The sequence below is a fragment of the Rhinolophus ferrumequinum genome, chromosome 24, assembly GCF_004115265.2.
Source record: "Rhinolophus ferrumequinum isolate MPI-CBG mRhiFer1 chromosome 24, mRhiFer1_v1.p, whole genome shotgun sequence".
Classification (NCBI taxonomy): domain Eukaryota; kingdom Metazoa; phylum Chordata; class Mammalia; order Chiroptera; family Rhinolophidae; genus Rhinolophus; species Rhinolophus ferrumequinum.
The window spans coordinates 10,646,417-10,658,439 of NC_046307.1; the positions used below are offsets into that span (position 1 = coordinate 10,646,417).

At 45.6% G+C, this 12,023-nt stretch overlaps 1 protein-coding gene across 5 annotated transcripts in view; it reads left to right on the forward strand.

Moving 5' to 3' along the window:
• The first annotated feature begins 469 nt into the window (after window positions 1-469).
• The window catches only part of CATSPER3 (cation channel sperm associated 3), a 76,690-nt gene continuing 65,136 nt past the window's right edge, over window positions 470-12,023 (forward strand). Inside the window, exons 1-2 of one of the 5 annotated variants that reach the window (XM_033096593.1) lie at window positions 485-2,409; window positions 5,217-5,348. In XM_033096593.1, the coding sequence (XP_032952484.1) occupies window positions 2,326-2,409; window positions 5,217-5,348 (216 nt within the window). In that variant the 5' untranslated portion in view covers window positions 485-2,325. Of the gene's footprint in view, window positions 2,410-5,216; window positions 5,349-10,705; window positions 10,816-12,023 lie in introns of those variants that run through there. The other 4 variants (XM_033096596.1, XM_033096595.1, XM_033096597.1 and 1 more) reach the window with 4 other exon arrangements.

A 12,023-nucleotide genomic window follows, 5' to 3' on the forward strand; every position in this document is an offset into this window, starting at 1 on the left:
CATCCTGCTGCTGCTTTCATGATTAGGGCTGAGATGCCAGTCTCATACAGTGTGTTACGAAAGGAAAATGATTATAAAGTAAACAACTGAAAATGAGGGGGCTTGGAAGGAGTTCCCAGGCATGATTTCTGATGTCGGGATGCTGGGGTTTCCCTCACCAAGAAAATTCACTCACACCAAGGTGTCCAAGAAGTCAACTCTATTCTGATGCTCTATCCAGAGATAGCATCAGGCTCCACAGGTTATGGGTTCAGTAACACAAGACTGCCTCCCCCCCACCCCCCCACACACACTCTTCAGATTCCAGTCACAAGCCCAGGTTGTTACCTGTGCTGCTCACAGACTGGCTATAAATCAGAGGTTCTTATGACCCCTGTGTTGGGTTCAATTAATTTCCTAGAATGATCACAGAGCTCAGGAAAACCTACTGACTCACTAGACTACAAGTTTATTACAAATGATTATTCAAGATATGAATCAACAGCCAAATGAAGAGACAGATAGGGCGAGGTCCCGAACAATGGAGCTTCTGTCCTCATGGAACTTGGGCAAGCCCCATAGGGTGGTACATGGAGGCGGTCTGGTTCCCTAGCATGGAAACTCCAGATAAGGTGAGGAGCTGTCCTTTGGGGTTTTTATGGAGGCTTCATTACATAGTCATGATTGACTAAGTTATTGTCCATTGGCAATTGATTCAACCTCCAGCCCCTCTTCCCTCTGCAGAGGTCAGGGGGTGGGACTGAAAGTTCCAACTCTCTAATCACGTTGTGATTGGCTCCATCCGTCACGAGCTCCCATCCACAGGTGCATTGCAAAGGTCAACTTATTAACATAACCTTTACCACTCCCAACACTAGGAGAAGACCAAATATATATTTACTGTAAATCATAGGACTCTAACTTGATATTAGGTTGGTGAAAATTGCGGTTTTTGCAATTATTTTTAACCTTTTAAACCACAATTACTTTTGCACCAACCTAATACTTCACACCTACCAGTTCATTTTTCAGTTGCCACTTTAATGAGCAAGTTTGTAGAGCATTGTTCATGGTCATAAACACCTGAGGTGAATATGGGAAATACAACTTTTAATTCCACCCCTAGTTTCAGCCCACCTGAGGCATCATGAAAAGAAACCAGAGTATCTTAGATAAATGCTTTGAGACCAGTGGCATTTGGTTAGGGTCTCCAGCGAGATTCCTTCCCGGAGTTTTCAATAAAGTGGGCAAAAGTGAAGAAGGTCGGTTGGGCAGTAAGTCTGAATTTTAGGCTATTTTTGAGGCTTTTTTCCAAGTCCATATGGGAAATAAGACTATCTGCTAAATTGATCTTAAATGGACTCATCCTTTAAAAACAAATTCTTAAGTGTATTGCTATATCTGCAAAATTCCTTATATTATTAGTTTGCTTATTTAGTAAAATATACAAGCGAATATACTAAAAACCACTGAATTGCACACTTAAAAGGGTGAATTTTTTTGTGTGAATTACTCTCAAAAAAGACAAAAGGCAAAAAAAAAAAGATGAGAATATTAATAAATGCACACATATATATAAAAGAATGCCGCTCTTTTCCAAACCAAAGATATGAGAAAACTTATCTAAATCTGTCAATATGTTTCTCCAGAATACCTGTGTGTGTGTTTCGCCTGTGGCACTTTTTTGACAGCACTGTGAGCTAGGTTTTCTAGATTATTTTATCTAGGCAAAAACAGATGAGCCAGCTTTCCAGAGCCTTGACAGGTAAGGAAGCACGAAGGAGAGCTTCGATTTGAACCCACGGCTCCCTGTCCTGAATCACAATGGTTCACTGCCCACCGCGAGCACCCACCCACCCGCAGCTCATCTCTTCTGCCTCTGCCCGAAACATCCCCCCGCCGGCGCCGACTGTTCGCCCCACCGCCCCGGAGGGAGCCCAGCACGTTCAGACCGTTCGCGAGCGTGCGGCGACGCGAGGCCGGTCACCGAAGAGCAGAACCGCAGGTCAAGCCTAAGCCCAGCGTCGCGTCAGCCGCCCAGCTCCCCCACAGCGGCGTGAAACGCGGCCCCCGGGCAGGGCAGACGCGGTCCGGCCGCAGAGTGGGATCTGAGAGCGGCCGGGCCTGCGGGGGCCTGCGGGGCCTGGCGCGCCGCGTCCGCCCGCTGCCAGCAGGGTCAGCAGTGAAGCTCCCGGGGCCTTTCGGGGCCGGGCCGCGCCTGGGCCTGCGCGGCGGGGCCGGGCTGTGCGGGGCGGCCTGGCCGGCGGCTGGGAGCTGTCCGCAGACCGGCGGCCGGACTTGCGGGCGGCGGGCAGGCAGTGCGCCGGGCAGCCCTCGGAGGGAGGCATGGCGGCGGCCCTGGGGGTGCGGGGGGCGACGCGCCGCTTGCTGGCGGCGCCGACGGGCCGGACCGCGGGTCTCGCGGCCATGGTGAGTGCGGAGGGCCCGCGGGGCGGGAGGAGGGCACCGGCTGACAGGTGGGAGGGACCCGGCCGGGCCCCAAGGCGGGCCCGGCCTTCGGGCACGGACTTGGGGGAGCCATGTTTGGGCACCGGGCACCTGCGCAGCGTGCTGGTCGGAGACACGGCTGCCCCCGGTAGTTTTCCCTTGGCTTATACATCCCGTCATAGTCTACGAAATTGCCAACCTGAAAACAAACGAGGACGACTTTCGGTTTAAAAAATATATGAAAGTCGTTGTAAAAATATTTGATGGTTAGAGTCACTTGACGTGACTAAAGGCGCTGTTCGGTCCTCTAGGTTGTAAGCTCGGTGAGAGCAGGGACTCCTTCACACACCGCGCGCTCGAGGTAAACAGGTGACCAAATGTTGAATTAACTTATTTGTTTTGGTGTTATTTTTGGAAGAACTGTTAATAAATTATCTTTTTGGTGACACATCGATTCTTCTTTCCTTTTCCAAGGGGCTCCGTTCAGTTTTCCTGCTTTTTTCTAGTTTCCTAGAAACTAATATATTGGGGGTAAATTAACTTGAGAGAAAGTTTTAACGTGCAGCACCACCTAGTGGGAAAATGTTGCATTCAACTCATAATTTCATTTTCTTAAGTTGCTTTGTTAGATAGAGCCCATTTAGCAGTTCGAAATGTTTTAATACAAGAAGTTAAAATATCTTGGGGATGAAGGAAGATAAGCTCCCTGCTTCGAGGCCGTTAAGGTGAGAACACAAGTTGAGTGCTTACTGCCACCGAGGCAGGTCTCCAGGCTTACCTCTCACCGAGGTGCTGGTGATTAAGTACAATTAGTGTGTTCCGGGAAGAATGAATAAACAGGCACAATTTGAGTGGCTGCCACGTGCCAGGCTCTATGTTGGGTGCCTTCACCTTCAAGATCGCTTTAATTTAAGCCTTTGACAAATCTCTTGGCAGGGAGAGATTGTAACATCCCCACTAGACAGGAGGATACTGGTATTCAGAGAGGCAACGTGATTTGTTCAGCATCCTACAACTAAAAGCAACAAAGCTAGGACTTAAATCAAGTGTATGCTCTTTAAATCCTACTCTTTTCTTTGTCCCTCCCCCAACTCCCCTAGAAAAAAAATGAAGCTACCACAAAGGGTTCTGCAGAAGGTATGTCACCAAGGGGGGGATTGGTGTTCTGTAGATGAGGTGGCTCTGTTTCCCTGTCCTGGACGTGGAGGCAGCTGTGATGAGCACAGAGTGCAGACTGTTGACCTCAGTGGGGATGTGGATGGCAGACAAGGAAACTGCTCAGAGAGTCTGCTGCGTTACCTACAATGTGGTTGATAGTTTACTTTGCAGCTACTCAGTGTGGACAGCGATAAGTCGGTTTCTTTTCCAAAATACTCCGAGTTGACTTAAAATATTTAAATGTTTAATAAGAATTTTAGATTATTTCCTGTAGTGGGTCTTTGTGCTTCAGAAACTGTCATTTAAAACGAATGAATAGATATTTTGGTTCTTAATAGTAAATGTTTTTTTTGATAACAAGCCTTTGAATGTTTTTATCTAATTAAGAGCTATTTACATTTTTTTTCTCTTTTGTTGAGGGGAAGGGTAGCTGACCTAGCAAGGAGGAGAAACTGGAAAATTGGTTCATTAGCATCGTTTTCTATTCTTCATAGAATTAGTTTTCTTAAAGTAAGCTCACTGATTTTGCTCTCTTATTTACATGAATGTCAGCGATAAAGGTTTTAGGATTTCTGAAGGGGGAATGAGTTGCAGTTTCGTGGTGGCGGGTCTAGCTCAGCTCCTAGTTACCCTTCGATGAGGAACCAGTCTGTCTGGGTGATAGTCTGTCTCTCACCTGAGCCTGCAATAACCCTGCACATCGGTAAGATAGGAGGTATTGGTTGGCACTTATGCCAGAATGAGAAGGAAGCTCTTCTGACTTCTACTGGAGTGCCCTTCTCTTCTCTCTCTGGCCATGATGTATCGTTTTTTCAGTTAGAAAACAAATAGTATGGGAAGTGTGGGGCTATTAACCAACAGAACTCTGGGCTTGCGAATTTCATCACCAGGGTGAGTAGGAGCAAAGTGGACCATGCACAGAAGTGCTTTGGACTGGGCCGTGCTCTGGCCACACAGTGGAGGGAGTTTGTCTTACTGGTGACCTTACTCCACTAAGGCAAATGGCTTTATACCTGTAGTCCAGAGGGTCTGTGGGCCCCTACAAGTTATTATGTAATATCCTATGTAAATAAGCATTTGTTTTTTCCTGTGTAGGGTTGGTTTTCATCAGACCTGGGGATAATGAACCCAGGTAGTTAAGACCCATGTGAGTAAGCACTGAAGGCTACTAAGGCGGTGTGGGACCATATAACGAGGAATAGACCAGGAGTGTAGAGCCCTGAGTTCTAGTCCTGGCCTTGCCAGTGGATTCGCAGGGTTTTCTTGGGTGGGTGTGTTTACCTCATTTTCCTAAGGCCTGGAATGCTGGCCATTGGTAATGGTCATTGGTAAGAAGCCCAGTGGTAATGGTTAATGTTAGCTATAGCGGTAATGAAGAGAAGCTGAATTGTGAAGTTGAGGCAGCAGTGAGGGAGGGTGAGACATCATACCGCGGAGGCAGCTCACGTTGTACAGAGCTAGCCTTGTTTTTGTCTATGTTTGGAGAACTTTGTATTTTGAGAACAAAGGAACCAAAGATGGTTAGAAATTGTCCTTAAGACTTTTCTGCATCTCTACATAAGGAAAAGCACTATAAGGTTATTTGAGTTTAAACCTTTACATTTCAGATATTAAATGTGTTTTTTTCATAGTCAGCAGATGCCCACTTGTTGACAGCTGAGGAGAGGAAACAAGTTATACTTGACCTTAAAGCAGCCGGATGGTTGGAATTAAGTGAGAGAGATGCCATCTACAAAGAATTCTCCTTCAAAACTTTCAATCAGGTAATTACGATGTATTCCTGCTAGTGCCATGGTCTGCTTTTGTCACCTTAGGCTGTAATTCTTTCTAATACTGCTGGTTGTCTGGTCCCATGTGGACCCAGGGTCCAGATCCTCTCTTCCTTAAGAATTCCACGTTGATAGCACTCCAGCCACCTTGACGCTGCTACCACCCGAGTGGGTCATTCTCAGCTCTAGGGGAAGGGGGTGGTTGGTGTCATTTGGAAAATCAAATTCTGAAACCACTATTGCTTTAATTTGGTGTTGGTTAGGAGATTTAGTTTCCTCTCAAATTTTAAATAACACGATAAGAGAGTGTGAGCTTTTTATGTTGAACAGAAAGGGGAATGAGTAAAAACAGTTGAGAAACACACACCAGCTTGACTGATTTCCCATAATTTTCTTGGACGAGTGTCAAGTTTTCTTTCTTCTTGTAGTTGTATTTCTGTCTCTAAATCATTGCCCAGCCTGCACCCTGGGCTCATTTTCCCCAACCCTAGTAGCCAGCTCTTGAAGCTTTTCTTAATAGCTGACCTCCCTGTGGAGACTCAGCCTGACTAAGGTACCTGTCCCTTTAGGGTCCCACCCTGTTTAGAGAGTCATCTCCCATGACTTACCCTTCAGTTGTTATTCCATTGCATTCATACAACTCAATGCTGTGGACTCTTTCATGTTTGTTCAGTTAGTTTGGTAATCCTCTGGACAGATTTATTGTTTTTATTTATATTAGGTGTCAGCATCTAGAAGGCAGAGACCATGTTTGCTTAAATAACTCTCTATTGTACCTAACACAGTTCTGGGTACAAACAGGCATTTGATAAATGCAAACATTGATTACAGTGTTTGCTAGTTTTGGAAGGGTGTGTGAGGACCAGATTTCCACCAAAGAAAGCTTCAACGTGTTTTCCTAGTAAATGCCTTTGGCTCCACCGAGCTGCATGCCCTGTTCTGCTCTCCATCCTTCTGCCTGCCAGTCTTCTGCTGTGAGTCTCCAACTCCTGAGGAAACTGGGACCAAGCCGACTGCCCGTCCCTGCTGCCCCATGTGCTCAGAAGCTCTTGTCAGGGGCTTAGCACTCTGTGGCTGGTGGCAGGGAATCCCATTGGTACAGTAAGCTTGTGCATAAGCTCTAGGTAGCATTTTCCAAGCTTATTAAAATTCTTACATGTGTACAGCTTGACTTCTTTAAGCCTGAGCTAATTTATTGGGCTTGAACATGTGGCTTAAAGTACTTGAGTAGTGTTGCCTCAGGCTCTGCCCATGAGTCAGTCGTCCAGCCCCACTCGAGCCTTAATGCCGGGGTGACTTTCGGAAGTGGAGGGAAGGGATGCTGTCTGGGGCATCCTTGATTAATTGTAACATTATTCACCAGGACATTTAATAAGCTAGATTCCCTTCCTCCCCCTTTTATTCAGCTTTTAGGAGAAAGAGGCAGATGACAAGAAAATCAGCTGATGTCAGGGACCGTATTCAGAGAACCATCCTGGAGTCAGGGTTCTAGCCAGGCTTTGGTGACTTCTGCATGTACAGTGGCTTGTCAGTGCCCACCAGCCAAAGGCCACCAGGAACACACCAGCAGTTGAACAAGCTGGGCTTAAGCTTGTTGAAGCGAGGGAGGGAGAACACATACCATGGGAACGGTGGGGCATCTCAGGAAGACAGTGTTACACTTATTACAGGATTTGGGTTTCTGTTAGTGATTTGGGAGAGTTTTTAAGGAATTAGGGCTTTGCTCTGGAGTGGATGCTCTCAGAAAATGGGTAATTCTATAATTCAGTATTTTTTTTTTAATTGAAGTGATTTTTAAAAAAATTTTTTAATTTAAGTGTCGTTGGTATACAATACTATATTAGTTATATTAGTTTCAGGTGTACATATAATTCAGTATTTTAATAAATCCTACCAATAGGGAGAACAGACTAAAGCGGAAATTGGTGAAAAGCAATAGTTACTCATTATCTGGGAGAGGCAGGTGTTTGGTATTTTGTTCATGGTTTGTCTGTATTCAGATATCATCACAGAGTAGTCTTATTTTTGTCTTAATGTCCTAGAGGCCACCTGGTCACCTTACACACAGCACAGGATTTGATCAGGTAAAGGTAAAGGTTGGTGGTGACATGTGGCCCAAGGCCCCATCTGGAACCCCTGCGACTATCTCTGAGGGGGTCTGCTGGATTCTGGTGGCCCCCAGGAGAGTGGCATTGTCTAACACTGACGTTTATGTTCAACACCAAGGCCTGGTATGAGAGCCAGGCCCACTCTTAGCAACCAAGGTCTAGGTCAGCTCCCAGGTGTCAGCTCTGCTTTCCTCTTTCTCACCATTGATGCCGCGAGTGGTGATCCTGTGGCACTGACAGATCCTTACTTATCTTTTATTTAGGAAAAGTCTAGTTTTTAAAATCATAAAACAATAACATAAGACATTACAGTAGGTTGGTGTAACTAAAAAAATTCCCATTGTAAATACTTGCATCTTTTTTTCTATTCTATTCTGTTCTTTCTCCACAGGTATAGTTTATTCACAATGTGGCAGTGGTACATGCAGTGGAATTTTTTAAATTAGTTTAATTTTTATTGTAAAAGTAATATTCATTAACTCAACAGATATTTATTAAGCACTTCCTCTGTGCCAGGCTATAAGCTCATATATGTAGCTTCCATTCTAGTGGGGAAGATAGACAATAAATAAATAAATAGATAACATGATTGCAGGTAGTGATAAGTGCCATGAAGAAGAATACAGTAGGATATTGGAATGGAGAGGGGTAGAGGGGTGAGCACACTATTTAAATTTAAGATGGAGTGGTCTGGAAAGACCCCTTTGGGGAGGGGACATCTGAGGCCTGAATAATGTGAAGGACCTCAGCATGTGAAAACCCAAGGAACAGCAGTCCCGATGGCGAGCACAGCAAGTGCAAACTTCCTGAAGTAGGAGTGATCTTAGCATGATGCAGAAGGCCACTGTTCTGGAGTGCCAGAAAGGAGACAAGACTGGTGGGAGGTGAGGCTGAAGAGAGCCCTGGAGCCTTGTCCACATGAGGAGGAGTCTGGATTTTATTCAGTGAAGGAAAGCTATTGGAGGCTTTCAAGCAGAGAAGTGCTGTGATTTAGTTTACGTACTAAAAAGAGCACTCTGGCTCTTCTGCCGAGAGTAGACAGTAGGGGGGCAAGAGTGGAAGCTGACAGACTGTATAGGTAGCCGTTGCAGTAGGCTAGGCAAGGGGTGATGGGAGACTATGAAAGTAGCAGTGGAGTGGACAGAAACGTGGGATTCCTCAGATGTTTTGAAGGCAGGATGATCAAGACGTGCTGTTAGATTGGATGTGGCGGGGGGAGGGTGAAGGGGAGGGCCTAGGGTGATCCCAAGGTTTTAATTCAAGCTATAGGGTGAAGGGTGGCACCATTGGTGTCGTTTACTGGTCTGGGCAAGATGGCATGAAGGGCGGGGTTGGGAATTAGGTAAGAATCCTGTTTGGTACATGTCAGGTTTGAGATACTTATTGGACACCCAAGTTGCTCTTGGGACCGCAGTTTGATATATGAAGTTGGAGTGCCGGCCGGAGATACCAGTTTAAGGGTGTCAGTGGGGATAATTGTGAGAGCACAGTCCTTAATCAACATGGGAGGACAGGATGGAATGGGCAGGTGGAGGTGCAGCGCCTGGTCTGTGCATTGGAGTAAGAGGGTGGAGGAGTAGATGGGTACAGATGCCGGTAGGTTGCTACATTTGTCCTGGGAGGAAAGATAATTCTCTTCTGATTGTTCCTATTGTTTTAGTGAGGTCATCTATTGAGAATGAGCAAGGGTGAGAGGGAGGAGTGTTGGAGATCTGGGAAGGCAGGAAAAAGGGATGGAACAGTCATGTGGGAGATGGGGACTGTGACACTGAACTAACGAGGGAAATGTGGTCAATTGCTGGGTAGTTCTCAGTGTTCCTAGAATTGTATGGTTGAACATTTAAAGTGAAGCTTTTGTGTGTTTTGTCCAGCCATGCTCAGCTGTTGGGCACAGGCTCAGAGTAGGTGCAGAGTTGGGCTTAACAAGGGCTGAACTTTTGCCAAAAGTGTGCAATGGAGGATCAAGGGGCAAGAGAGAGATTAAAATATGGGACCTTGGAGTCTAAGCTGGTGAGGAGGGAAGTGCGGCTGTGACGTGGAGACGGAGAGTGAAGACGTGGGAGTGTCGTTTCATATAATCTTTTTGGAGGCCAATTGCGCAATGTCTGTCAACTTTTAAAATGCACAGACCCATTGTCCTAACCTAGAAATTTACCTTCTAGATACAGTCCTGCAGGCACACACACTGGATATGTGAGGATGTCCATTATAGCCCTATGGGCCTAAATCTTCTATTGGGAGCAGGCATTTCCATGTGCACGTGCACACCGTGGGAAGACCATGCCTCCTTTCTGCAGCCCTGCCCTGGGCAGGAGGTCAGGGTGGCCCACTGTGCTCCATGTGCTCCTGGCAGTGGCAGTGTCTCCTCTGGCCTCAAGTCTGTAAACTGGAGGGAGCCACCCTCACAGCTGGTCCCCTCTCTCTTAAGAGAATTCAGCCCACACTGGGTTTTAGTGTGTGTGTGTGTGTGTGTGTGTGTGTGTGTGTGTATATCTATATCTATAGATATAGATATATATTTAATATAATATATGTATATTTAATCTTTGCTGAATACATATGTAAAAATATGTAGTTTCATTCATTCAATAGGTTATGAACATTTTTCAGTTCTTTATGTAGTCTTTTTATTTTACTTACAATAAACCTTCAGGAATAAGATTATACTTGGTTGGGTGTTACCCTTTTTATTTTATTCTTATTTTTAAAACTTTTATTTATTTTAAGTGTGTTTTTCCAGGACCCATGAGCTCCAAGTCAAGTAGTTGTTTCAATCTAGTTGCAGAGGGCGCAGCTCACAGTGGCCCATGTGGGGATCGAACCTGCAACCTTGTTGTTAAGAGCACTGCGCTCTAACCAACCGAGCTAACCAGGTGTTACCCTTTTTAAATGGTTTGCTCATGCAGTGTGTGTAAGATGGAATCACAAGTTTGCTTTAGAATTCATTGCTTTTATTTCTGTAGAAAGTGAACCACACATTTTAGAAACATTTTCAGTGACTCTGGGTGAAAAACCTATTTCTCAAAGCTTTGGGTTATTCTAGGTTTTGCTATAATAATAAATAGCCAGCAAAATACATTTGAACTTTTTTTTTCTAATTAAGGTTTTATTCCAGGGTATGATTGGTTCCAAACAGTCCACGTGCATTTGATAGCTCAGAATGTGTACCAATACTGAGAGATTATAAATATGAAAGTTCCTAAGCGATCTACTAGTGTAGGTTTCAGCTGCTGCTGGCCCACTGTCTCCGTGGTGACTGTGTACCTGCCGGGTGTCCTGGGTGGGTGGGTGGTGTCACGGCGACGGAGAGGCTGTAAGCAGTCACAGCATGGCAGTGCCAGGACTCGCGGCAGGTAGTTTCCATACTTGGAGTGCTCAGATTCAGGGTGGGGTTGGCATTTGTTTTCCTTTTTTTCTTTGCATGTGGACATAAGGAGGGAGAGGTCTCTAAGGGACATACAAAGTTATTCTTACGTGTGTGGCTTCTGCAGGGTGTTTGCATTTGAAAGAACGAAATGTCAGAAATGTGAGTATCCCATAAAGATAAATGTTTTTATGCGTTGTCATGTATGGGAACAAGCAGGAAGCTTACAAAATCAGAGGAAATTTTAAACTACACAAGTAGAAGGGCGGTCTTTGGAACCCAGGAAACAGCTACTCCAGATGCCAGCAGGTGGAGCCCTCTAGGACAGGAGCCCCGAGTGGCCAGGCGGCAACACAACCTCCGTCTCACTCCTGGGGCCTGGGGCCGCCTTTTGCAGCATGGAAACACGCTTAGTGTCAGGAATAGATCAGCAGTGGTGGCCAGGCACCTCACCTGGTTTGGTACCTTTTGGGTGAATGAAGAATTCTGGGCGGAGGATATAAGGCGTTTCCAGTTGAGAATGGAGAGCACCTTTGATTCAGGAGAAAGGGACAGAGTTTTGTGAGAAAGCTCTGTAATTCGCTGCCTTCCTGGAGAAGCTTCTGTGTCTTGCCTGTACTTTCTTATGTGGGCCTGCCTGCAGGGCATTCAGTTTTGTTAGATTCAGTCAGACCTACGAAATGGCAGTTTTATATGGTTCAATCTGATAGCTTGTCAGGGTGTAGTATCTCTTGCAGAGCAAGGTCCAGGCTTTATTTGTTCCATATCTCGTTTGTCACATTTTGGTTATTGTAACTGCTGCCATTAAAAGATTTTTAGAGCTGGAGTGGGCAAAGGCCTTCTGAATGGCCTCGTCCACGGTGGTGATGGTAAAGGTGGTGGGGCGGTCCTCTACATCTAGTAGCAGTAACACCATGTGTGAGGTTGGGATTTGTAAAGTGTTTTTCTTCCAGTGCCCAGAGCTCCTACTGTAGAGCAGTTGGAAATGACTGTTGCTGACTTACTTTATAAAAGTGTTTTATTGAGAAATTTGATAATAGGTTATGGTTAACGTTTTGAAACACTTAGTGACGTCAAAGGCTTGATGACATCGGAAGAAAGACAACTGTCAATGAAGATCTTAACAGTCCTCTGCAGGACGTGGGTGGAGGTCTCCAAGCTCCTACTGTGAACGGATCAGTTCAAGTTTTATTGTTC